Genomic DNA, 26,615 nt, shown 5'->3' with positions numbered 1-26,615 from the left:
CAGAGCTTGGTGGCAGGATCAGGTGATTCCCTGTTCTGCTCATTCCCTCTGAAGCACCTGCCATCAGCCCTGCTCAGAAGACAGGATGCTGAGCTAGATGGACCCTTGGTCTGACCCAGTGTGGCCATTTTCACAAAGCAAAAAATTAAACAGGCTTGTGTCTCAGAAACTTGTTCTCTGGCAGGAACTCACTGCAGCATCTCCCACACCTTGCCCGGGTTCCCTCACCTTGGCATGTCTAGCTTTTCCGCACTGATCGGCAGTTTTTACTGAAGCAAGAGATAATCGTTTCTGGTCTGGCTGTACTTTTACTATGAAGGCGAGTAAGATTTCCCAATGAAGAAACGCCTCCTATGATAAGCAACCAAAAGGAAAATCCATCAGACTAGCGAAAACCAGCCTAAGGCATAAATACAGTTTAGAGCAGGCAGGGGCTCTGATGAAGGGCTACACACACCTCCTTCCACCTCTGCTTGTCTGTTTTAAGTCAGTCTCTCTTTCTCCCTCCCCCTTCCCAAGTTTACTGTTCTCAGCTAGCTCCTAGATTTATCTAAAATCTGTATGTTCCCCTCCCCTCCCCTCCCCTCCAGCGGGTCACTCGGTGACATTCATGACAGGTACATTTAGAATAAAAACCTTTGGCCTGTGTAATTCACAGCTGCGGCATGGCAGAGTCACCAACTGCAGCTGGATTTGACAGAGGCTGATGACTAATTTTATTACCCATAATGCTTAGCACTCTTCACCTTCAAAGCACTTCAAAAACATTAACAAGTTATCATCATAACTCAGGAGTGGTTTTAGCTATGTATGCTATGATAGGGTAAACACATCTTGGCTTAAACCCAGCACTCGAGAGGTCAAACAGGAGAGTTTGTGTCTCCACTTCCTTCCCATCATACAGAAGGCAGATTTGTTAGGTGCAGCACACAGCAGGATTGATGTCCTGGCCTGGCCACATACACTGTCAGTACCAGGATACCCCAACCTGCTAGACCCATGGTCTGGTGCAGCATGACTGTTGCTGTTTTTCTATCTCACTTACAACACAGCAGCTCAGGGAAGACCCAAGATCGGCAGAGCAGGGAATGGTTCAGGTGACAAGTATTTGAAAAAGCTTGTGCAGTGCCTGGCTGTATTGCATCTTGCTGTAATCAATGCAATCTCTGGGTGAAGAGCCATTTGAAAAAGGAGAGGATTGCTACAGTCATCATGGAAGTGCACTGGCAGAGAAACACGCAGGACCAGGACTGGAAGAGGAAGGATAGAGGGTACAGTGGTAGGCAAGGACTGAGGAAGATCACTAGAGCGATATATACAGAGGAAGCTTGCACAACATATTCCAAACCTTGGTTTGTGCCAGTGGTATCAACTTCTCAGTTTTATTTACATGTATTTCATCTTTTGCCCCTCCTGACTGGGGCCTGTTTGGCAGTTTGGGAGCGCAGAGAAGTTTGGACCAATCTGCATTTTCAGGAAAATTGCTGGAAATCAAATAACACCCTTGGTTTCTTAAACACTGAAACCTCCACACTACCTCCCTTCAGCCCCAGCAATAACAGGACTTTCTCAGCAGCTAAACAAATATAGGCAATCTCCCCTTCCTTTTGGGTATCTGGGGGAAGGATTTAAAAGATGCACACTCTTTGCTCTTTCAGCATTTTCATTATTTTTCCCCGTATATTCCAGCCCCTCTACCCTTAGATTGCTTATCAAGAACTGCTGCAGAAAGGCCAGGATGGCTGGCGCGTACCTGCTCTGCAGCAGCTCTGGCTCCACATCCAATGCAGTTATTACACGTCTGCTTCCTATCTGAGAAACAATGTGATTCACTGCACCAGCCTTTATAGGCAGAGGGCCTGCTTCTCCACTGCCTTGCGCTTTGTGTAGTCAGTGGCACTTGCGTGGGTGCTACAGTCCCATTTGCTAGTGGTTTACATTCCTTTGCTCAGGTGTAAGATAGGTGGAAAACATTAGGCATTCAGAATGGTGTTCTACACCCACTTTGCACAGATGTAAACCATGACAAGATGCAGGTGAGTGGACAGCCAGAGCCTAAAAGGTATGTTTACATTGCAATTAACTCACAGCTAGATGCTCAGGCTACAGGACTGTTTAATTGTGGTGTATTGCAGGGTCCTAGAGCCTGGTCTGCAGCGCAAGCCTGAATGTCTACACTGCAGTTAAACAGCCCCTTAGCCCGAGTCAGCTGGCATGGGCCAGCCCTGGGTTTTTCATTACAGTGTAGACATTACCCCCTGCTGTAGTGTAGTCAATTATTTTTTCTCAAGGTCCAAATTTCTTGGTCAAGGTCCAGACTCCAGAGAAAATAATTTTAAAAACAAACAATAATAATAATAATAATAAAATAAAAAGATTTCACGGTCTGTTCAAAAGCATCTGGTGGTCCGGATTTGGCCGTGGTCCACCTTTTGACTACTCCTGCCTTAAATGTATGTTGCCATCCACTCGCCACTTCATGTGAAGACACACCTAAAGTCATCTTTCCCTCCTTCCTTGTATTTCACATTTCCTCTTACCTGCTAATGCTGCAAGGCATTTTGGGATACAATTCATATGAAAGGCACTCCATCACGTAAACGTCACATTGAAAGAAACAGAGTTATTGTAGCCAAAGCAAAGTCTGCCCATCCTTGCTCTGAAGAGTAGCCACAATTCCCCCAGATCATCTTTCTCCAGCAAAAAGGCACCCTCCCGTCCCACACTTAAAGAAACTAATTTTCAGCACCTAGTCCAGGAACCCTTCCCTCGTGGATCGAGGAATCAAGTGACCAAATGCAGCAGATGCTCTCCCATCACTTACGCACCTGGGATTGCAGTCAGGAGAAGTTAAAGTAGAACCAAAGGATAGAAGTGCCTGAAGTTCACTTCAAGCCAATCACTGGTGTGGACTTTATTTGTATGTCTAATGACAGTGTAAAATTATTTGCCATGGTTTGTAAGCTAGGCACAGATAGTTCAAAAGAGGTGAGGGCTCTCCTCCAGTGTTTTTGTTTAACGTTCTTGTGTCTTCCAGGAGTTTAACCTCCATGTAAAGTTGAGATGAAAACCACATTATCCTGGTCCTGGAGTTTATAATCCAGCTCGCCCTGCAGGTCGAGAAAGAATGAGAAATGGTTTAATAGGCATTTCCAAATAGAGGCTGCAAAAGAACGGCTCATAACAGATGCCAGAGCATGAGGGACTACACGGGGAAGATTGAGGTTTAGTCCTAAAAAAAGCAAGGTGGGGTAGATAGGAGAGGGAGCTCTCAGACATTCACCGTCATGGGGAAAAGGCCACTCTCAGGGCTGACTATTATATCAGCAGAATAGTTAGTGACTATTTATTGTGCGACTGTGATAGGGGGCTGAGAAGGGAAGATATTAACCTGTTTGCTTGGCCGCGTCTACACTAAAAAGTTAAGCTGATCCAGCTATGATGATCAGGAGTGTGAAAAATCCACACTCCTGAGCGACACAGTTAAGCCAACCTAACCCGTGGTCTAGACTGCGCTAGGTTGACAGAAGAATTCTTCCCTGCTTTAAGTGTAGACATAGTCCTAGTACAGCAAAAACTCCAAGGGCCAGCTCTGCGCTTGTTCTACATCAGCATCCCCCTTCGGTTCACCTGAGCATAATCTTAGGCAAAACACGCAGTCTTCACCTCCCAAGCACTCACCTTATTATAATGAATGGCTTTCAATGCCCAAGGCTGTGATGCCGTCTGGCTTCCCCATTAAGCAAGTGGTTAATCTCAAGCATGGATGAGACACCTACTCAGTTCCCAGAGGAGCGAAGGTCATGGCTGAAGGTCAGGGACTGTGGGTGACCTTTTGGGGGACTGAATGCTGGTTGAGCCTTGGCAGGTTAGATAAAGGCTCCAGGCTTTATAACAGCCACAGCCAGTACAACACATGGAGGAACTCCTCTCTCTCACTGCCCAATACTAGATGCTTAGCATGGGGGTAAGAATCTGGAATAGCTTCTCCAAGAACAACCACAAATCAGGCACAGCAACATAAAGAAAATAAAACTGAAGTAGTACAGACCATTAGTTCCCAGTCTGCATCATTGATGAGCACCAAAATTCCTGGCCGCCTGCAGAACACAAAGAAGTTGTCAAGAAATAGGATTGCTAAAAGCTGCACAAAGAGTTGCACCACTGGCTGTTAAAAAGCAGATCACAAGCAGGCTTGTCTGTAAAGCTGATGTGAAAAGGGAATCATAGCACAGAGGTGGAAATAGGTACAGGCAGTGCCCTTCCTCGATCAAATAAAGGGGAAACGAGATTGATCCCAGAGCTCATTTGAATCAAAAGACACCATTCATGAGACGGTTCTGAAACGACTACATTTCAGTACAATATAGAAAAGCTAGGTAATTAAAACCCTTGCAGTGCAATCTAGTGCAGAGAGGTCATTTCAGAGCTAAGGAAAGCAATTGTAGTGCCTCTGCTAAAGGCTGTAAACACCCAGGATCAACTCAGAGCCCCTGATTAGAGGCAAAGGGATTCCCCCTCTTTGATCTTCAGTGTCCTGCAATTGTCTCTCCTGCTACCAGGGGACCTGGCACACACTTCGGCTCACAGAGGCCCGTGAGGAAAGTTAAACACCCCCAACCTCCACCCAGCAGCCGGCAGCAGCTGCCTGCACAGCACATTGTGCTCCATTTCTTCTGGCCTTTTTCCACGAGATTGGCCCAATTTTAAAAATAAAATAAATTTCCCAGCAGATCTGTTTGTTGGTGCTTCTCGGAGTGACTAGTTCAGGCCCAGTGATGTGAACAGAGACTAAGCTGTGCAACACTGAGATACACAACTGGAACAGGGGGACGATCTACTTGCTAAAATCTCAACCCTGCAATCTACAGACAATGTCAGGACTCCAGGTTAAGGGGGGAAGGAGAGGAGACGGACATTTTGTGGAATTGGGTTGGGGTTAGGTTCAGAAGGAGCTGGAGTTCTCACAGTCAAACCTGGCAAAGAACAGATACATTGCTCCCCCATCTGGGTAATTCTTTAGAATATTCACCCACCTCCCTCCACTATAGTACTACTTTGCACTTGCATAGTTCCTTTCATCAGAGGAAATCAATGCCCTTTACAAAGAAAGCCTCCTATCCCTCCCATGGAGTAGTACTTATCCCCATTTTACAGATGGGAATAATGAGGCACAGAGCTGCTAACTGATTTGCCTTTGGTCATACAGCAAGACAGTAGTAGAGTTGACCCACTTTTCCCATTCAAATCTATGGGGAACCTCTTCCTTGTCAGTCCTTCTAGCACAGCCCATATCTCAACTGATATAAACTTTCTTCCCACCACCAGCAGTAAGATTTATGCCCTCTGTATGGGGACTGACAGACAGGGAAACATGAGCAAAGTCTGTACTTACACGGTGTCCCCTTGAATAAATAATTCTGGTCTCTCTTTTAACAGATTCTGTTTGATCCATTTTAACAGGCTTCTGATGTCCCCTGATAGGAGAGAGGAGTACAGTTTATAGACTAGCTTCCTTACCAATACCAAATATCCAGTGCTGTTTCACAGGAGTTTAAATACCAGGGCTCCAGCCCTCACTCCCCAGTTAGCAGAGATGCCATGTTCCTCCTGGGACAAGAAGCAATGATGGGAACAATGCTCCATTCAGTCTGTATGGTCACAAGATGTAACCATGTAGTGAGGTCAAGGCAATAACAGAAGGGATCCTCAAGAACCCATACAGGTCAGCATTAACCAGAAGGGCCATCTCCTTCGTGAGGAAGCATACACACATATATGCGTACATGCACACACTCACCCCCCATGTACAGAGTCTGTTGTTCATGCATACCCGACCACAGTAAATACAAAAAATGCAACATTAACACTGAGAAACCAAACATTCAAACTGCAGTATTTAAATGTTTAGAACTTAAAACTATCCAAGCGTGAAGATGATGAGTTCAGTAGTCTCAATGAAGATTACAAAAGAAGCTAAATTTGAAGTTTCTAGTGTTGGCTGTCTGAAGCAAGTACAGTAGAACCTCAGAGTTACGAACACCTCGGGAATGAAGGTTGTTCATAACTCTGAACAAAACATTCTGATTGTTCTTTCAAAAGTTTACAACTGAACATTCAGTCAATACGTCTTTGAAACTTTACTATGCAGAAGAAAAATGCTGCTTTTAACCATCTTACTTTAAATTAAACAAGCACAGAAACAGTTTCCTTACCTTATCAAAAAACATTTTTTTTAAACTCCCCCCCTCCCCATTTTTTTTTTAAGTAGTTTACATTTAATAGAGCACTGTGCTGTAGTTACTTTTCTTTTTGGTCTCTGCTGCTGCCTGATTGAACATTTCGGTTCCAAATGAGGCGTATGGTTGACCGGTCAGTTAGTAACTCTTGAGGTTCTACTGTACTAAAATGGATTGAAACACAATGCAAGTGTCTCGCTTCACCCCCCATCAAATGACAGTATAACTCAAAAATAGCTGATCTGATTTCTCTTGAGACTCTTCACCTTTGGTCTGAGACAGGAATGGATACTTGCCTTGCCTATAAGAATTTGTTTGAGAAATTTAAGAGGAAATTAACGAGTGGGTTAGAATGTGACCCTCACTATAACAGTCACTTTGATAAACACATGCACACGTGCAGGATACAAACATAGGACTACATTTGTAAATGTCTACTCATTTTGGCTGTCTCCATTTTTGGGCACCCCTAGGTTGGTGTGGGGATGTGTTTTAAAGAAATGCAGAACACCCAGTATGGCAAGGGAGCTCAGTGGGAGATGTGAGCTTTCAGCATCTCTGAAAGCCAGGCCCAGGATGTCTGAAGGCAGACACTTTTGAAGGTTCATACTTTTGAAAATGTAAGCCCCAGGCAGTCCATGAGACACAGGCAAACATATTCATGAATACACACACATGCTCAGGCCATTTGTAATATCCTTTGGCATCACACCTTCAGTTGTGACCTTCTGCTCCCCCAACACACCCCCACGCACATGCTTTGTTTGATAGCTTCTTTATTAAATCTCAGCCTTTATCTTTCTATTTCAGTAGGTGACAAGAAGGATTTGTCTTCATGTAAAAGGAGGAGGAGACACTGCTAGCAGGTTTTTATAGTAACAATTTTAGTTTGTGAGGCAAAAACAATTTCTTTAGCGATAGCATCAGTTAATTTCCTATTGGAGAGGTGAGAAGCGTCAGAGAGAGAGAATAATCCATTACAGGGTTTGGAGAAGCTGACAAATTACAATGTGGAGTTCTCCTGCATTTGCCTCTATATTTCACTGTTCCACAATCCACTTCATCATTCTGAATCCACAATCAGTTATTCTCTCAGGGCTCCTTTAAAGATCCTTTTGAAAGCCCAAAAGAGCTTTATTTGTTTCAAAGGCGCTATGAAAAGTTCCCAGTGACAAATTCACCTATCTGATATAAGGGCTTGAACCCCCTCAAGGGAATAACGGGATGTATTTGCACATCTGTGTCGAAAACGGTTCCTTGTCACTGTAAATATTGTCACAACTCTCTTTTACAGGCTGAGCTAAAAGACTATTCTTGGTGCAGTTGTAATGGAGTGACTCAGTCTTTGCACTGTGTCAGCACATTGTGTTGTCAGGGAAGCTACCTGGAATAGAGCTTTGTTTTTTTAAAGTACATCTACACAAAGGTGGGTGCTCTTTTTCACTTCTGTCACATCTGTGACTCTCCCCACATGAAGAGTAAACTCTGCTCAGCTGTAAACAGGTGTAAGTCAATTACAGTGACTTGACTTACACCCTCTTACAACAGGATTTTTTTCCTGGGAAGCTGTGTGTCCTCTAGGATTCCTTCCATTTTTCTCTTTCACACATCCTCTATGGTCCTATGCTGCTGACTTCCTCTAGAATACGTCAGTCTCACTGCTGTAGGCGGCTAGTGGGGATTGCGGAGAGATTGATGCCGAGTGATGTTGCTTCCTAAAACTGAACAGCTTCTGTCATGAAGGGAAGATGTGTCTCATGGCAGCAAATTGCACTGTACATTGGATCACTAGCTAGGGTCACAACGGCAATTTCTTTTTAATGAAATATAGTTTAGAGAAGTTCAGTTTAGCAGCATGGAATATACTATCCTCCAAGGTGATCGCTTCCCTGGAGACAGTGAGCAATACACAAAAGGCATAAAGTGCTGGTCAGTCAGCCACTAGAACAAGAGCTAACTATGTCAACCTTCCACTGAAAAATGCTGCTGCAACGTACAGCCCAGCTCAGGAGCTCACCCCCAAACTGCTTTTGCTTTCCATCACTATGCAATGACACAAAGGGAATGAGAATGAGAAACATCCCTACAGGAGGAGGAAGAGTGCAAAAGGGAAAACCATCCCCAGCACAGCAACACTCTGAAGGATCTTCTTTTTGTGTGCAGTGCACTTGCATGAGGGCACAAAACAATGAGGTGGATGATATATGATTCTGCTCCGATGGAGTAAACAGCCTCCTCCTCTAGGGCCCTTCAGGATAGATCATTTAAACACAAGCACACTGTACCAGGGTTGGCAATTTCCCAGGAAAAACTAGTTTAGGACAGGGCACTGGTAAACAGCAATTTAAACGCGCTTTAAACCAGGAAACTGGGAAAAATAATTGCACCAACGCCGGCAAGTTCAGCAAGCACAGAATGAATCTTTTCAAACTTTGGAGACAGCCATTCAACCCTGGGGAATAAGCTTGGTCTATCCACTACATCAACTGGTCTTCTGCTACAGAATGTTGCATGGCCAAATGGACTGGTAGCCTGCAACTCTGCATGCCTCAAGCCTACCGCTCTGCGTTGTTGTTTTCATATAATCAATAATGTTTTTTACTTATTATCTAATACTGAAAACTGAAATATGAAGCATGACATGTATAACTGCCCTGAGAAAATACCGAACCAAAACATATACAGACATTCCGGTGTTCAATATTGGAATTAGATAGCATGGTATTATGCCCACTGCAGTTTTACTTTTTATTTGTACAACCCTAAACTAATCTATGAATCTACTGCATTATGGAACCACAATTTTAATATGCAACTAAAACTAAGTGTAATGTGGTGTATGTTAATTAAACAGCTCTGGACAGAGGATAGCCACTCAGAAAAAGCTTGCAACTGGGCATGGCTGACTTAGTTCAAGAGTGCATCAGAAGATTCCCACCCACCCCTTCTATAAGTACATTTTTTCAGCCCCATCTGAGTCGGCAGTTACAGAACCGAGACAACTGCACCCACACGCAGAAGAACACTCCTAACATACACCAGCACCTGCCCCAGATGTCTCTGACACAGGCATGTGCACAGGAGACCTATACAATATGGAGAAATTAATGCGCCCTCCCTTTATCCTTTAAGTATCCTCCCTGATCTAAAGGGCAATGTAACTTCTCACTCCTCCAAATCCCATCTCAAGACTCACTTCTTTCAGCTGTTCTTCCAGCACTGAATTCTGTTCCTGCCTTCGTATTCATCTTTGCTCCTCCAAACTACCAATAATATAACTTAAAGAATGAAAAATGAACAGATCCAAAAAGCATGCACAGACGAAATACAAAAGTTGAATTACTTACATTGTAAACTCTTTCGAGCAGGGACTATCAGTTGTTCTGTGTTTGTACAGCACCTAGCACAATGGGGTCCTGGTCTGTGATTGGAGCTCCTGGACTCTACCATAATACCACAAACAATAATTTATACAACTAAAGCACTGCTTTACTCCTGCTGTTTTATTACCGTGACCCTTATCTTTCCTACAGAACACCTGCCCTCCTTTTTTGTTACACCACGCTGTGGTATGTATAACTTGGATTGTAAACTCCTTGGGGTGAGCACATTTGTCTGTAAAGCACCATGCAAAGGTGTGGAAATAATAAATTGGAAGGAAAGCCATTTAAACTAACCACCCCTCATGTCCACTGCCAAGCTGAATCTTCATCACTGGGACACCAATTTTATACTTTATCTAAACTGCCTAGGAAAGTTGACCCACATAATCAGTACAGGAGTATTTAATATTTACAGAAGTGCAATTTCACAATGTATGCTGCCCTTTGGAGATGGCAGATCATGTATTTTGTGCAATGCAACTCTATGCTGCTTATTGCACTTTATACAATTAAAATAGTGCTAAAAGGTAGGGGACTGGATGATGGCTCAGAGGACTGATAAGAGGATCTAGATGTTTTTCCTTTAGGTCACCAGTTCAAATCCAGCCCAACTCAATAATGACCAAAATTTGTTACCATCATATGGCCTCAGTGAAATTACTTTGGTAGCATCAGTCCAGTTCCCAGTAGACAAATATCCAGACCATAAAACCACCATAATTAGCACTAATTGGCCTCACTGTTGGCAATCTCAGCAGAGGTGCCAAGGACTGAATGGGCCATGGAAACTAACTACCCTCTGACCTCAGAGAAGGTCTCTGCAATTTGGGGTTGAAGCACAATGGTGGGGGGACTCCTGTTTCTGTTCTGTGGACAGAGAGAACTCAGTCTCCAGGGCTGTCACTCACCAGTACAACATTCACACGTACATTCTGAAGTTAATAGAAAAGCCAAGAAAACATAGCAAATATGAGTGAACTGACCATTCAAGTGCCACATGGGAGCTGAAAGCCATAGGGCCACTGCACATGCTCAAAACAAACAGCCCAATGGGAACGAACAGCTCCACAAAAATGAACCTATTTTCAGTGACACACAGCCCCTGGCTTGTCATGTAAGTGGACAGGATTCAAGAGTTGCAGTGAGTGTGTACAAAAAATAAATAAATCCACAGGCTCAGTTTTAATCCACACAAACTGCATTATAAATATCTTTGAATGTGTGAATGTGGTTGAAAGATCTACATAGTCTTCAGCCTGGACTCCTTTCAAACCCTCTAGAGTCTGATCTTCTGTCATATCTAACTTTTCTTTGAGGAAGAATCAGAGGAGTATGCTCTAACAGAAAGTGATCTGAGACTCCATCTTAGTGCTGCCTTGTATAAACGACTGGGCTCATCTGCACCCTTAAAATGATAGCTGAAACCCATAGATCTTTCCCAGGTCAATAAAACCTCCTGGACCTGACAGATTCATCAGTGATAACTCAGCAGAGAGTACACTTGCTGTGAGCAGAGAGAAAATAGTCATGGCAGACAGGTGCCTGGAATAAGAAACATAGGACCAGGTTTTCACTGCAAAATCTCATCAACCAGGCAAACATGTGGGAATCCAACCATTGCCCTGAGACACATACTCACAGATCTTGCACTAACACATCAATGAACATGAAAACACAGCCTTCCACTAACAAAGAAGCTGTACTAACACACAGAGGGCTGTGTGTGTGTTACTGGCACTGGTTACACACACTCATACAACATACATATGCATCTCCACACACACACCCATCATACATTAGCAAGCAGATCCACAATCCAACCCTCCTGCTAGGGCATTTCCAGTGATATACTTGTCTTGGCTGCAGAACAGGAAGCTTATTTCAGGAAAACAGGGGATTCTTATTAAGGCCCAAGCACTGGAAAGTTCTTCTCTGGTTTGTAATAAATAAGCTGTATGCAGCCCTGCTCACCGAGGGGTCAGTGTTCCAACAGCACAGCCGGTTTTCTCAGGCCGCCTTGCGGACACCTCCCTATGGGGTACCATTTCTTTGACCCAGAATAAGATCATTTATCATACTGACCACGGCTGAGCTCCAATTTGTTGAGGTCACTAACTCTGGCCAAGCTCCATCCCGCCCACATTCTCAGCCACTAGCCTGTAACCATGACAAAGCCCCCTCTTTGCGCGCTTCTGCTATCATTCCCTCTGCCTGGATGGGAAGAGAATTTGTAACCCTTTTGCCAGGTTAGGTGGCTTATTTTTCAAATATAAAAAAACATCTCCAAAATACACCACTCAGCAAGGTGAGTGCCTTGCCCATTTTACTGAATTCTAATTAGCACAAGGCCATGTATTATGAAAGGACCATTATAAACATGGACACAAGGGATTCCTCAGGCTAGTCCAACCCCCAATCAATGTGCAAAATGAACCCCAAAGCAGATGGTGAGGGTACCATGCGCTGCAGCAGAAGGCCTGGAATGGCTTATATAAGCAGAATCAGAGGCAAAAGGGTTAAACTCAGAGTCAAGAAATGTGAATGAGCACAGACCACAGCAAGGCAGACAGAAGTTTGGAATCTATTTTCATTGACATGACATGAGCCATTTTTGACATTTATAGGGAAAAAACTCCAATTTGCATTCTATGAACAGGGAGATTTTGGCGATTTTGGTCAGATGTCAGAGCATCCAGATATTGGGACCCCATCAGCTCCACTGTGTTACAAGAGAATGCCTGGGTCCTTCTTCAGGTCACCTGGCAGAATATCTAGACAACGCTCCCTATCCCCACCCCTTTTAGCTGGAAGGGAGGGGTCGGAGGGCCCAGATCAGTGCTTCCTCCATTCCCTCTTATTCACAGCACAGAGACCAGATCCTGTATTCTTCCATAACCCTTCTATTAGCGAGGATGGAAGACCTTGGTCCTGGGACCTGCATTCAAATGGGTTCTGGGCCCTGTCAGTCATCAAGGAACATCTGGATCATGGGATTTTTTGTCTGCTCTTGTAAACTAGAAGGAAATACTCAGATCTGGAATCTCACATTCCCTCCAGCTAGCTGGTAGGGAGATTACAAGTTCAAGGGATCTTCAATCCCATTTGCCAGCCAGCAGCAACCCTCTAGATCCAAAGTGCTTCCATCAGCTCCTGTCACTATAAAGGGACCCTGATCCAATCCCCTGCACAAACCTAATCTCTCCACACTGCCAAAACCAGAGGTTCTAAATTTAGAACACCTAATGCTATTGGCACTTCAGGCTTCTGAATAAATGCCAGTGCACTAAACTGCCTCTTTTTATTAGGATCATGGACCACGGTACATAGTCCAGTCTCTTGTTCAAAATTGTCAAAGGAAAGAGCTAAGGAGAGTATTACAAAAAGAAGGGACAATAGGTGGGGCTTGTATTCAACAGGCAGTGAAATGCTGGATTAGTAAGCACAGAAGTTAAAAATGATGACCAGTTAACAGGGCTCTGCCAGTTTCTCTCTCTACTAATGCAGGATTATTCCCTACAGAAGATTGTGTAGGGCTTTGTCCAACCTAGTTTTAAAGGGTTCAGAGAGTGTGGTGCTTCCACCACATCCTGTGGGAGATTGTGCCATAGTTTGCACAGTTAGGAATTTTTTTACTAATAGCCTATATTTTAATTTTCTTAACTGCATCCTATCAACCCTAGTTATAGGATAATGCATCACCCTAAATATAACTTCCTCTTCCTTGACATAAAGAAGTGGGTGTTGCCTCCTATCCACAGATCCCATATCTATTTCTCCATTCATCCATTCTGCTCAAGTTGGAATTGTTGATGGTTAATTTGTGTAAGCCGCTCAGGCAAATTCCCTGACAATTCAAAGTGTTACGGAAAGCCCATCTTAAACTCTCTGTGGAATTGAACTTTCCTGTTACATACATTTCTCTGACTATGCTGGGGGGGGAAAAACAGCTGACAGAGAGAGGAAATCTAACCACTAACACCACAGACTATGTGGAATTACACATCCGAGACTCTGCACATGGAGGAATGTAACTATTCATACAGAAAGACTGCAGAGGGATCCCTTTGGTTCACACTTGCCCTGCAGCCTGGCACCATCCCGTTAAACAGAAGCCTGTAGGGGGATTCCCCTGGTACAGGCTCACTCTGGCACTGCCAGTTGGGCAAGATAGTTTCTTGCACTGACTCCTCATCCCCTTCCCATAACCTTTAAGATCTAGTTATTTTTTTATGGCTTGGATAAGTTATTCTCCCCCACTAAGCCAATATCCCATTCAATAGCTATCATGACTTTATTCCTCTGCAATATAAAAGACACAATTATCTGTGCCAGTCCTTGCCTCTCATTTTCAGCAGTTACTTTGCTAACGTTATATTTTCATATGCGGCGAGGATCATTAAACCAATTCCCCACCACCCAGCCCAGCCACCCCCACAGATAGACCAACCCCCTCAGTCTTACTTGAAAGGGAAAAGAAAGAGGCAGTGAGATGATCCGGAATGGGGGAAGGGGGAAGATTTACAATTGAATGGAGGTAAGAATGGAGCAGTTTGTGGGATAAAGGGGCTGCAGAAGGAGCTTTACAGATGTGCAGAGGGACGGCGTCTCATTGTTTAATTAAGCAGAAAGTGGCTCTTTTGAAAAGCAATTTTGCACAGGAGCTCTGAGCTCAGCAAACAGCTCCTGCGAGTGAGGGCAGGAGGAGAAAGGAACAGCTGGCACCGTGAACCGTGTGAAACGCATGCTAAGCAGTTTAAAGGGCCAGGAACCTCCTCATCAGCCTATGCTCTGCTGCCATCCTTTAAACAGTGGTGTCATGACAGCAAATACCACCAAGAGAAAAGGAGTGAGGGATGGGGGTTGGGTGGTAAGGGATAGAAAGGTTATCCTAATAGGTGCCTGTGCAGGAACACACTGGCTGGGAAGGAGGACAGAAAAGCCAAGCTTTGTTATCAGAGGGATTTGGTCTGAACACAGAAGAGAAATGGGTTTCTCTGTGCCTGGGAAGTTCCTTCCACAATGAGTTCAGATTAATCTGATTTATGGCAGAGGGTTAACGCAGCTCCCATTACACTAAGTCTACTAGGAAAGCACTGAGATGATTCCTGCAAAATAATTTTCATTTTTCCTTCTAATAAATCAGAACAACAATTGAATCTGCTCAATCAGCCCTTATAACTGACACACCCGCTTCACTAGGACAACTGCCAGGAAACACTGCACACCACTGATTCGATGGGGGAGATGGCACAAATAGGCAGAACAGCCACCCAGTATTTCCCCTGCCATGGTAGATTACCAAGCCTGGTTAGCCCAAACCAGTCAATTTACCTGTCAAATAATGTCAATTGCCACCTATTATTTGACCTTGGTCAAATATTGTCAAACACTCCAACAAGAAAGCCCTGATGTAGATGGCGACCTACCTTTTTATTGCATCATGGGGTCATTCTTTTATTTATTTAGAACTCCATTTCACTGAGGTTTGCATTTTTCAGAGTTAAAATAACTCAGCTAAAGTAACTTGTTTTTTGTAATTAGGCATCAGGATCTAAGACTAAGCCAAAACCTACCGGAGACCATAAAGCCTTATTCTTTTTTGTTACTGTTGTTACTATTCTAATAAATCACTGCTTTAAAATATTTGAAATATTGAATATTGAATATTTTAAAATATTCAGTTATTTCTGAACCGGTCAAATGCCCAAAGCTAATATTAACAGGACAGTGCTCAGATAGAATCAGAATGGTTCTCCCCCGACACAGTTGATTTGCCTGCGCAGATTGGACTTGTGAAAGGGGGGTCTGGGAATCAGAACTCCCAAATTCTAATTCTACCTCTGTACAAACTTGAGATGCTTTCTCTGGTAAGTCACATTATCTCTGTGCCTCTGTTTCCCAATCAGTAAATATATACTTAGCCAGCCCATTGGGGAGCTGCAAAGAAGACAGAATATTCACATAACCCTTTAAAGAAGGAAAGTGCCACATGAGTGGTTTGGAAGGATTACACTTTTGTTTGTTTGTTTTGTATTTTGAATTTCCATGGATTAAGTCAACAATTATTTTTTAAGTTGACAAAACTTTGCCCTACCAGGAATATTTTAAAAATGAATTTCAAAACATTTATAGAGAACATTTATAGATTAATCAACTCAGCAATAAAAACATCCCAAAATACTGATTTATTATTGACAGCCAAATATCACCACTACTATTTTGCATTTGTAGGCAACTGGCACCATCTTGTACTTTTAATTCTAGCTATCTTTTTAGTACTTAGGTACCACATTCAGGTCTGACTATCACCTAGTGTACTGTATCTGAACTATTCGGTCTATACCTTGGGGCCTCTTGAGATGCCGAGTGACCTTGTTTTCCACTGATTTCAATAGAAGTGAGGAGCGTTCAGCATCTTGCAGGGTCAGGTGCTTGAACTATATATCCCTTGGAGAATTTTCTGTGTTTCATACAGCACCATGCACATTCAAACTCAACAAATAAATTATTTTAACTTTCCTGCTCTCAAAAGTGTGATTAACAATAGATTCCCCCAGGAGCTTTTGGGTAAAGTGACAAAAAATATACGATTACTGAAATGTATGGATTAAAATTTCATCCTTCCAAACCTGTAAATGCCAAGTACTCTAACAAATATATGGCTACCTAGAAGCTTCAGATTGGTCATTAATGTACACTATCAACATTTGGAACATCTGCTCCAAAGCCACAGGCCCCTGACACTTAAAGAAAAACCTTCATTTTCATTAGCAGGGCCTATGATACAGAGTTGAGCAGCTCCTAGTACAACAGCCAGTGCCTTTTTAATCAGTGCTCTCACCTGAGCACACAAGAGCCGGTGGTGAGAGCATATCAGTAAGTCTTTCTAGTTACTCTTAGCCAGCATAACATCACTGATTAGAAACTGTGGCTCTGCTGCAGGGGTTAAATGATGCTACTTATTTTCCCATCCTTCCAACAGAGTCAATTAAATTCTCATGACCATAGACAAATCCAGCACTGTAAATTCAAGTGGGATAGAGGAAGGACCTCAGACATCTGAAACCCAGATAGCAAAGATAGGTGCTGCCACATGGCTCCACACATGGCCTGCTGTGGTTCCATTTACAACTCCCTCCCATCTACCCTCCTTAACCTCCTCCAGACCCCCTTCCCTCTGACCAGTCAACACAAGAGGAGGAAGGGAGAAAAATCTTCATGCACACATTAGCCAAGTTTAGAATCCAACCACATTTTCACCTAGTGTCTAGAATCGGGAAATTAATATGTGGTAATTTCACTAATTAAAAATAAAATCAATTTTTTATAATTCAGAGAGCATTACCCAGGTCAAATTTGGAACACAGACTATTGTATTCATTTGTACATTTTTACATATTTGTTCACCTAGCTCCCCCTTGCCTCTGCACCTGGATGATATACAAAATGTATAAACTATTATATAGCTGGGCTCAATGTCCCAGAGAGAAGCAGTTGCTCTGCAAAAAGGAGGACAAAAAAAACCCAACAACCCAAAAGGAAAGGAAGAGTAAGGGATGGCAAAACGACCAAAAATAAACTTGAAACCTAAAAAGATCAGTTAACATGGGATTAGAATTGTGTGCATTTGGTCCTAGTATTCATGCAATCTGTATTGTATTGTCATGCAATCTGTATTAGGAGATGAATATATGGTGTAAGGTAACTGAGTAGACAAGAAACACTGAACGTGGATGAGTTTGTTATTTCTTTAAATACACAAGGCCCAGTCATGCAGTCCTTACTCAGTCAAAACTCCCAGCAAAGTCAAGGTGAGTTTTGCCTGAGTTAGGACTGGTGGATAGTGCTCTTTATTTTCACTAAGAAATATATTTTCATTTCCCCAGAGAGAGCTGAATCAACTTTTTTACTGTTAATGCCAAATGTTTTCCTTATTAACACTATAAATCAGGGAATTTACACAATTTCTTCTTCACACACTTTTTCTGATCTGACCCTGCTGTTGATGTTCTCGCCTCCTGTGTCCCCACAGCTTCCCACACCTGCACTATTGTCCCATGTACACAGAGCCTGAGCAAGTAAGATCTTCAGGGAGGTGACTTTTTTTTTTTTTTTTAAAAGATCAATCCAACTCCCATTGAAGTCAAAAGAAATCTTCCCAATGGCTTCAACAGACGTTGGATTAGTCCCTTTGTGTGTTATATGATGCATCATTGACATCTACCAGGCTACAGAAAATCATCTGTAGGTATTCATTATACTCTTACCCCTGCTAGGTATGGGTGCCCTGCATTACTCATAGATAGAATTAGCATACCCTATATTATAATTACTTTTTTATTTAACTGAATGCTTTTTCATTGCCTGAATACTGACAGTGTGCTAAACAATGAACAAATATTCTAAGCCAAATAACATTTGAAACAAACAATATCCTACCCCAAGAAGTTTACAATCTAAATAAATGGATAGTCTGACACTTCTTTAGCACTTACCATCTAAGGACCTCAAGTACTTTTCAGATATTAGAATTTAACCTCAGAATGTACCCTTGCGATGTATGGAAGTAGTACCCCTATTTTAGCGCAGGACAGAGAAGTTAAGTGACTTGCTCAAGGTCACATCACAAGTCAGTGTCAGACTCAAGGACAGAGTCCAGATCTTCACAATCTTAGTCCGGGTCTTTGACTACATCACCCTCCTCCTTCACAATGCTTCTATTCCTTTTGAATTATATATAGTTTATATTTAGGGAACAAAAGTTTACTTGTCCTGAAAGCATTTGCACTGGTGTCTAAATACTTCCAGGCATGGCAGGAGGACCTTGGGCCTTAAAATACACAGTATGAACTGCTAAAGCTGAATGATACTTTTCATCATTTCAAAGTTTATCATCCCAGCTTTCAAATGACAAAGCTTGACTATCTAACTAAGAGTTTTGGATATATTGGTTGCTAAAACTGTGTTGCAAATGAAGCATGTGCAAGCGTAGAGGGAAGCAAAATGGTAATCAGAATTATATGCTTTTCACTGTTGATAACCCAGATCACTAAGAAAATAAATTACTGTTGTATATCACTGGAACACGCACAGGTCATTCAGTCTAGCAGTGTTTTGTTTTTTATTATATGCAGGACTGAGTAGAGGATGTCCTGCACATAAGGTGAGTGTAATTTTCAAGCCCTCGCTTTGTCATTCTTGTCTGTGTGGTTTAAGTATATTCAGTTGTTTTTAAATTAAAATCAAGGCAGTGATATTCTTATACAAGTACAGAGAAAACTGGCTAACAGGCAGCTTTGTGGACTGACCTAGGAGAATGCAGACTTCATGAAAATTCTTAAGAGGCTGCTGAGTATTAACAACATTCAGAGAGGAGGGCAAAAATCTTTGAAGAAAGGAACCCACTTTATGGTTGCCTGGAGGATGGAAAAGGTGCTCAGTCTATATATGTTTTGTATTTACTTTGAGGGTCAACTATTGTCTGTCAAGCTAGCCAATCAATAATAGCCTGGCTGAAACTGCCGTAAAATACACTGATTCCAGTGGCAATAATTACTGTACAAACTAACTTTCTTTTTCACAGGCACTTCATTTACTGTCATTCTTTCAACTTATTTGAAAAGCTCTAATACTCACAAGACTCTGGTTGACAGGGCAAGGTCACCTGATGTTTTTTAATGCCATCGAACAAGAGCTCTGCTCCACCTCTGAAATAAAAAAAGAATGAACAGCTCATTCTTTGTTTTATCTTCAAGTGAAAGAAGTTATAAAAGGGGTAGTTTACAAGATAAAAATACAGATAGAAAAAATGGCACTGATTGTATTGTGGAATAGGTATTATCCCCAGCTTACAGATGGGAAGAGAGGGAAGAAGCAACTCAAGCAAGGTCACACAGCATGTCAGAGGCAGAGCCGAGAGGGTAATCCTGGAGTCCTAGCAGTCCCCCTTGGTCTAGCCAGTACACAACTCACCCTTCCAAGCATTACAAAAGAAACATGTGCACAGTGTGAGTAGCAAGTAAAACAAGGGGCTCTACATGCAAGTTGTACAAAATATCGCACATGCTCCACCCTCTGCACTTGCTCCCCATTGAAGAAGCCAGTGCACAGTCTCTCTCCTGATATTTAAAGCTTACCAAGGGACTAGCCTTTGCCACCAGAGAGATCGCCTCTCCTTCTGCAACCATTAGGATATTACCATCCTCCAGCACAATTAAAATGTTCTTTGAAAATCCCAGGCTAAATGCAAACTCATTTCTGTGGCTTAGACTTCCCTCAAACTCTTCACATACATGCCTCTCCTGTGAAGAAAATACGATTCCACTTTACAGCCCCAATCAACTCGCTTCTTGAGGATACAGGGCTGTAAGAACCCTCTGTATGAAGAGGGTTACTGAACTGGACCAGGAATCCGGGTCTTATTTCTGGATTTGCCACTAACTTGTATGTCTTCAATTTCCCCATTTGTAAAATAGCGGATAACTAACTATGGCAGTAAAGTGTTTGAGGCTTACAAAGTGCGCTGTGCTGAAGTAGACTCTAGGACAGCCCCTCTTATTGATTTGATGACTCAATGTCATAGTCAAACCTCATTAGAAAGCACTGATATATCTGGAGGGATAACCTCATCTGAAAAGACAGAGATTTTGGCTGTGCTCCAAATGCACCACCAGGTATTTTCCAGCAGGTCAGAACTGAGTCATGAAATGGCCCATGAGAATAACATTAAAGAACCTCATCCTGCATCCAGCAGAATACACCAGACAACTGATAAAATGCAGGAGAAAGTTTGTAAGGAAATAGCAAGCATGCTGGAACTGGGAATAATTACAGAGTCCCTGGACTTCTCCAGTTATGGTCCCCAAAAGGAGGGGACTATATGGTTTTGTGTTGATTACAGAAAGCTTAAGGCTGTCTTGATGCATACCATGTGCCCAGGATCAATAACATGCTAGACACCATAAGCAGGGCAAAGTTCCTGAGCACCCTAAATTTAACAAAGGGGCATTGACAAATTCCCTTAGACATTGAAAAGTGGGGGGAAAATCCGCCTTCGTTACTGATTCAGGACTTTTTGAGTTCAAAGTGTTACCTTTTGGGTTAATCAATGCAGGAGACATATTTCAAAGGCTTGTTAACCAGGTGTTGAATGGGTTACAGGATTTTGCTCGAGCCTACATAGAAGACATTGCCATCTTCATCATTTCCTGGTCAGATCATAAAAACCACTTGGGAATTGTGCTGAAGAAATTCAAAGACGCTAGTGTCATGGTAAAAGTGTCAAAGTGTAAAATGGATGCAGCCAAAGTCTTTATACAGAAGGTCATTAGGAAGAGGAGGCCAGATTTGCCAAGATCTATTGAAAGTGGAATTAATTAACTGGCCTGTACCAGAAACCAAAACACAAGTTCAGTCTTTTATAGGCTTGGAAAACTATTACCACCAATTTGTGGAAGGATTCAACAACATGGCATCTGCTATCAGACCCATGCAAAAAGACAAAACCTAACAAGGTGGTGTGGACAGCAGCCTGTCAGAAAGGCTTTGATAAAGCAAAGAAAATCCTGTCAGGAAAGCCTATTGTGGCCAGTCCCGATTTTGACAAGGGGTTTGAACTGTGCACCGATGCTGCTGACATAGGCCTGGGAGTGGTACTGATGCAAGCAGGTGAAGACAATAAAAAGCATCCTATTGCTTTAATAAGTAAAAACCTGACCCACAGTGAACAGAATTCCTCTGTCATAGAACCCAAATGTTATGCAGTTGTGTGGGCAGTCAAGTAATTAAGGCCTTATTTATTTAACAAGAAGTTCAGGTCCTAACCATCCACGTGCCATTGATATGTCTACATAAAACAAAAGGAACCAACTCTGGACTGTGACACTGGCATATACCACTGCTGGAATAGAAGATGAAAACTGTACATATTAAAGGCAAAGAAAATGTGGTGGTAGTTGCACTGTCCAGGCAAGAGGGCTCCACGCTGAGGCACATGGACTAGCCAGGGGCTGACCCAACTGTATGGATGTAAGAGGGGAGATGCGACCGAGGGACCTGTTGATGTCAATTGACAGAGGGGATGCATGGGGTTTTACAGGGATCCACTGGGTCTGGTATATGCATAATAATTTACCAAAGGGAAACATGGAAGGTGTTTACCAAGAGCCAGTGGCTTACTGGTCATTATAGTCATTGCAAAATGCATGGATAGGTAATATTTAAGAAGTTATATATCTATACTGGAAAGTATGTTCTTAAAGCCTTGAAGTTAAAAGCAGGTCACCAGTTGGTGACAAGCCTCAACAGAGTCTGTTCAGGCAGGTAGAAAGGAGATGCTTCACTCTGTCTGGTCAGGTGTGTACTGTGCACTGTACGTATTACAATGGAAGACTGTTTACATTACTGAGCCTGTCAAGAGACTGCAAAATACAAGAGAGAAGAGCTGCAGGAAAAAAACAAAAACAGCAGTGGGGGTTCCCTGTTTATAAGTAAAGACAATTAATCTGGGGTATAACTGGGGTACTGAGGTACATCCTAGATCCTTTCACTGATGAGGTGAACGGTCATTGTGATCAGTCTTATGAAAGGAGGGTCACAGCCAACCCAGCTGGAAAACACTAAAGACACTGGGTGAGCTAAACTTCACTAGACAGGAAAGTATCTTGTTAATGAAGTCTAGATTCTAGAATGTGTGTTATGATTTTATTTTACATGTAACCATTTGTTTCCGATCCTTTTACTTGCTATTTCTCTAATCTCTATTTTTGTTAAACTTTTGCGTGTTTTCACTATAAACATATCTAAGTGCTAGTCACTTTAATAGTGGAGCTGTGATCTAAGGTGTAACTAGTAAGCTGAGGGAGACTGTTTCTTTGGGAGCAGTGAATCTGTGAATGTCCAGTGGAATAGGAACTGGCCACTCCAGGGGGACACTCGGCGGTTGGAGAGTACCTATCGCTAACCTGCAAAGGAAGAGCAGAGCCTGTGTAGGCTAAGAAGGGAGTGTTTATGTTGCCAGTGGAGTCAGGTAGCTGACACTAGCAAGGCACAAGGCTTCCTCACGCTAAGGGCAGATGGTAGCTAGGTGTCTCAACTGTGGGTACGCCTAGGAAGTGTCACAACTTCATGCAACTGCAACATAGGAAAATACATGCTACTGACTCAATTCTGCTTCATGAGGCCAAGAATTTAAGAACTAGGTGCCTAAATAAAGATTTAGACACCTAAGTATGCAGTTTGATTTTCAGAAACGAGCAACCAATAGCTCACACTGAATTCAAGAGAAGCTGGCTGGTTGTTCATCACTTTTGAAAATCAAGTCATTTAATCTCCCTAAATCCTTAGATAGACAACTAACTTTAAGGACACAATTTTTAAAATTTTGGCATGAGTCATTCTGCCTGAAGTATAGGTCCTGCTGGAGACTCATGCCCTGTGAGTAGTTGAATTTGGAATATATTTGATAATGGATTAATCAAATTGGTTCATTTGGTTCATTAAAACTACCAAAATCTATGCAGATGCCATTTAATCCTTGGGAAGACTCTGTCTTAAATACAGAAAATATTTTATAACTTTTTTATTATTCAGATGTACAAGTATTAGTCATTGCTACCTTGCATTTCTTACAAACATGTAAGTTGAATATTGCCTTAAAATGATGTATTTTAAAAGCAAATATGTGAATAATATGGAAAATAATGAGTCTATATGTAACTGCGTCCCTTTAAATCCAATATCTAAAAATGTCACACGAGGCGTTTTTCTTGGCTTTGCTATGGAAGAGCACAACAGAACCTTTGTTATGCTCTCAGCAGTGCTACTTATATGCTGTGACACTCCTAAAGACTGCTCTGTTGGTGTTCTTCCACCAGCTCACAAAAAAATAGTTATCTGAAAATGGAAGCAGCAATTATTAACTTTAGCCGAGATTCTTGTAAGAGAACAAGTCACAGTAATTATATGAAAAACATTTTTTTATGTAACGAAAACAAGGTCACAGTGTCACTGTAGAAATGTAGATGGTGAGATAAGGTCCTTCTGTAATGCGCTAGCTGTGGAGAACTCAGCTGTGATTTACACATAGAGAGCTCATTTATGCATTTCCAAGGAAAGCAAAAATGCTTCTCACTCCTCTGAGAAAACTAGGAGAGTTACTGCAGCTGGAAGTGGGGAAAGATTGAGGAAGGGCCTCTTACAGAGAAGGGCATTTAAAGGGTTATAAAGGTTGTGTATGTGTATAGGGATGGGGAAACCAAGCGGACCTTTTAGTTTTTGAAAGAAAAAGACCTAACAAAATGTAAGACGAAGACAAATGTTTTCACAAATGTTGTTTATAAATTTCCAATTTAAACAAATTGCTTTAAAGTTTCCAATGTCTAGCAACCGAGATAGTGTAACAATAAGAACCTGAAAATAAAATGTAATAATAAATAACCTGAAACTGACTTTACTGGTTTACTCTGTCTGAATGAAAGAACTGTAAAAAGCAAACACCATATATATTAAAAAACAAATTAAAGTTATAAAAATTATTTCAATTAATTTAATTTACTATAACAAAGGAAAAGGAAATTATTTATAATCTATTTTTGACATTGGAGTAATCCATTAGTAAAAACAACTTCCCTCCATCCATTGTTCAGTGAGTGAAAAACAAAATTTTTCTCTAGGACAAGACCATCTCAGTAATTCTCCCTATTAACTATGGCAGCAAACAAACTATGGCATTAAATAAACAAAAACACTTTGGGGCTACTATACCAGTCTATTGAACTAAGACTTCAGCTGTATCTCCAGTGCCCAATACTGCCCATTCAGTTGTGCATGCTCTAATTTGACATAGTCCTGGGGCTATTACGAGACTGAGGACTTTAATGGTGAGAGAATGTAAGTGGTAGGGAGAGCCGACAAAACTAAATGGGATGTAGAGAGTAGTGATCAACACAGAGGCTTGTCAATAACATAGAAAGAAGAAACAGAGTAAATGTTATAAAACCCTGAAATATCAGTGCTGGTACTTGCTGTGTCTTGTTTTAAATTGCAAATGCCTCTGAATGAGTTGTGTGTTCCTGTGTTTCTACAGCACCTAGAGCAAGGGGCCCCCTGATCCTCATTGGAATCTTTGAGTGCTACAATACAAAATGAAACTAAAGTAAAGTTTAGGAACTGTTTTTGTAAAACATGTCTCATATCCTTAAATGTGTTTATTGTTTAAAGTAATTTGTCCTGTTGCCAACAATCAATGATGACAGAAGTCCTACATTTTTTTAAATCTCTGGATAGTCACATTAGTTGCAATCCATTCAACACATTCCTGAAAACCCAGTGACTCTCACACCTGGTTTCTTCATTGATTAGTACAGACCAGCCAGATCCTAGCCACACCTCATGGTGGATTCCTTTTAAGACACATTTTAAAGCCTTTAAAATGATGGCCCCTGTATGCGTTTCCTTAAAATATTTAAAATCTTCCTCGTGTAAGTTGGCCCACCTAGAAAGCATTCCCTGAAACTAAGCTTTTGAGACACAAAAAAAGCAGGATCTAGAATGACACCTTGCTCCCAAACAGCAGGGCAGGAGATTCTTATTTTCCTCTCATACCCAATGTGAAGAGCATTCTAGATTGTGCTCCAAGGCAGTGACCACACACCCAGCCCTAATCCTCATCCTTCCAAGCCCCAGTAACCACCTAAACTCCTGCCCTATCAGCACTATCCCTTTAGTGCCAGCCTCATTCTCCAACCTAGTCTGTTCTCAAGTCCTAGGTTATAGGGACCCTAGATCTTGCCCCAGGGCCCAAATCTTGTCCCCCCCGCACCATCTCCAGATTCCCAAAGCCACCGCACGTGGTACCACCTTTTCTGCCAACAAACCCTCATACTTGCTCCACCCTTCCCCCAAGAACCCACTCCAGCCCCCCCGGCCCTAAGACCCGCTTGATTCCCCAAACCACCTTGCTACGGGCCCGAGTACCTTGGTCACCCCCCCGACACCCTAGCACCCACAGACCCCAGGGCCTACCTGCACCGGTCCCCCCACAGCTCCAGGTTCACCAGCATCCAAGTCCGTGACCAGGCAGCGTATCCGCAAACCCCCGGCCCGGACGCCCCAGGCCCCCCAGGGCACAGCCGCCCTCAAGGACCCCTGCTCCCTCCAGGCCCCTCGCTACAGCCCGGCCCCCGCCCCGCACCCACTCACCCAAACTCCAGCAGGAGGGACACGGGCGCCGCCATCTTGGAGGAGGAGACAGACGCTGCTCGACCCGGAAGTGCCTTCTTGCCCACCTCGGAAGTGCATCATCACTTCCGGGTGCGGGGTTGCATAGCAGCCGCGACGGCGCTGCCTGTGTGAGAGCGGGCGGAGAGGCGGGGAGGGCGGAGCCAACGCCCGGGTATCGCGATTTTAAACCAATCAAAGGGCGGGGGGCGGGAGTGGCCTGTCTTAAACCAATCAAAGGGTGGGGCGCGGGGGTGGCCTGTCATGTGGCACAGCAGCCATGACGGTTATTGGTCCTGCCGCAGGAGCCTGTGGTGCCCTGGGGGCGGCGATACGAGGCTGACCCGCACCAAGGCAGAGCCTCCGGGGGCTGAGAGCGTGGGTCCCCGGCACCCAAAAGCAGAGCCCTGGAGGCTGCAGTCTGGGGCCCCCGGCACCCGCATGTAGCGGTCACAGAGTCTCCTTTACTGGGCCCTGCAGGTGCTGCTGCTAGTCCGAACAGCCTGGGCTGTAATCCGAATTAGAGCCTGCAGGTGCTGCCCTGCTGCAGCTAGTCCGAACAGCCTGGGCTGTAATCCGAATTAGAGCCTACAAGTGCTGCTCTGCTGCAGCTAGTCACGACAGCCTGGGCTGTAATCCGAATTAGAGCCTGCAGGTGCTGCCCTGCTGCAGCTAGTCCGAACAGCCTGGGCTGTAATCCGAATTAGAGCCTACAAGTGCTGCTCTGCTGCAGCTAGTCACGACAGCCTGGGCTGTAATCCGAATTAGAGCCTGC

At 43.1% G+C, this 26,615-nt stretch overlaps 1 protein-coding gene across 2 annotated transcripts; it reads right to left on the bottom strand.

Moving 5' to 3' along the window:
• Positions 1-2,869: 2,869 nt before the first annotated feature.
• Positions 2,870-25,979, bottom strand: URM1 (ubiquitin related modifier 1). 2 transcript variants are annotated; one of them, XM_067542104.1, is made up of 5 exons: positions 25,823-25,979; positions 19,259-19,329; positions 5,396-5,477; positions 4,052-4,100; positions 2,870-3,110 (listed from the first exon to the last, which is right to left on the bottom strand). In XM_067542104.1, the coding sequence occupies exons 1-5, from the start codon at positions 25,855-25,857 to the stop codon at positions 3,042-3,044; spliced, it is 306 nt and encodes a 101-aa protein (XP_067398205.1). In that variant the 5' UTR covers positions 25,858-25,979; the 3' UTR covers positions 2,870-3,041. The 2 variants fall into 2 exon arrangements, with proteins under 2 accessions (XP_067398205.1, XP_067398204.1); XM_067542103.1 differs by lacking the exon at positions 25,823-25,979 and adding an exon at positions 25,646-25,790.
• Positions 25,980-26,615: the final 636 nt, after the last annotated feature.

This window comes from Emydura macquarii, unplaced genomic scaffold (genome assembly GCF_026122565.2).
Source record: "Emydura macquarii macquarii isolate MOO-44397 ecotype Brisbane River unplaced genomic scaffold, CSIRO-AGI_Emac_v2 contig_691, whole genome shotgun sequence".
Taxonomy (NCBI): Eukaryota; Metazoa; Chordata; order Testudines; family Chelidae; genus Emydura; species Emydura macquarii.
This window is presented reverse-complemented; position numbering and strand designations above follow the sequence as displayed.

Excerpts from the sequence above, each read along its gene's own strand:
- URM1 (XM_067542103.1), bottom strand. The coding sequence starts at position 25,683 with ATGCTGGTGAACCTGGAGCTGTGGGGGGACCGGTGCAG. Across the intron at positions 5,478-19,258 it reads GCCCTGTCAACCAGAGTCTT|GGGACATCAGAAGCCTGTTA; the intron begins GTGAGTATTAGA and ends CTCTCCTATCAG. Across the intron at positions 3,111-4,051 it reads ATGCAGACTGGGAACTAATG|GGCGAGCTGGATTATAAACT; the intron begins GTCTGTACTACT and ends CTCGACCTGCAG.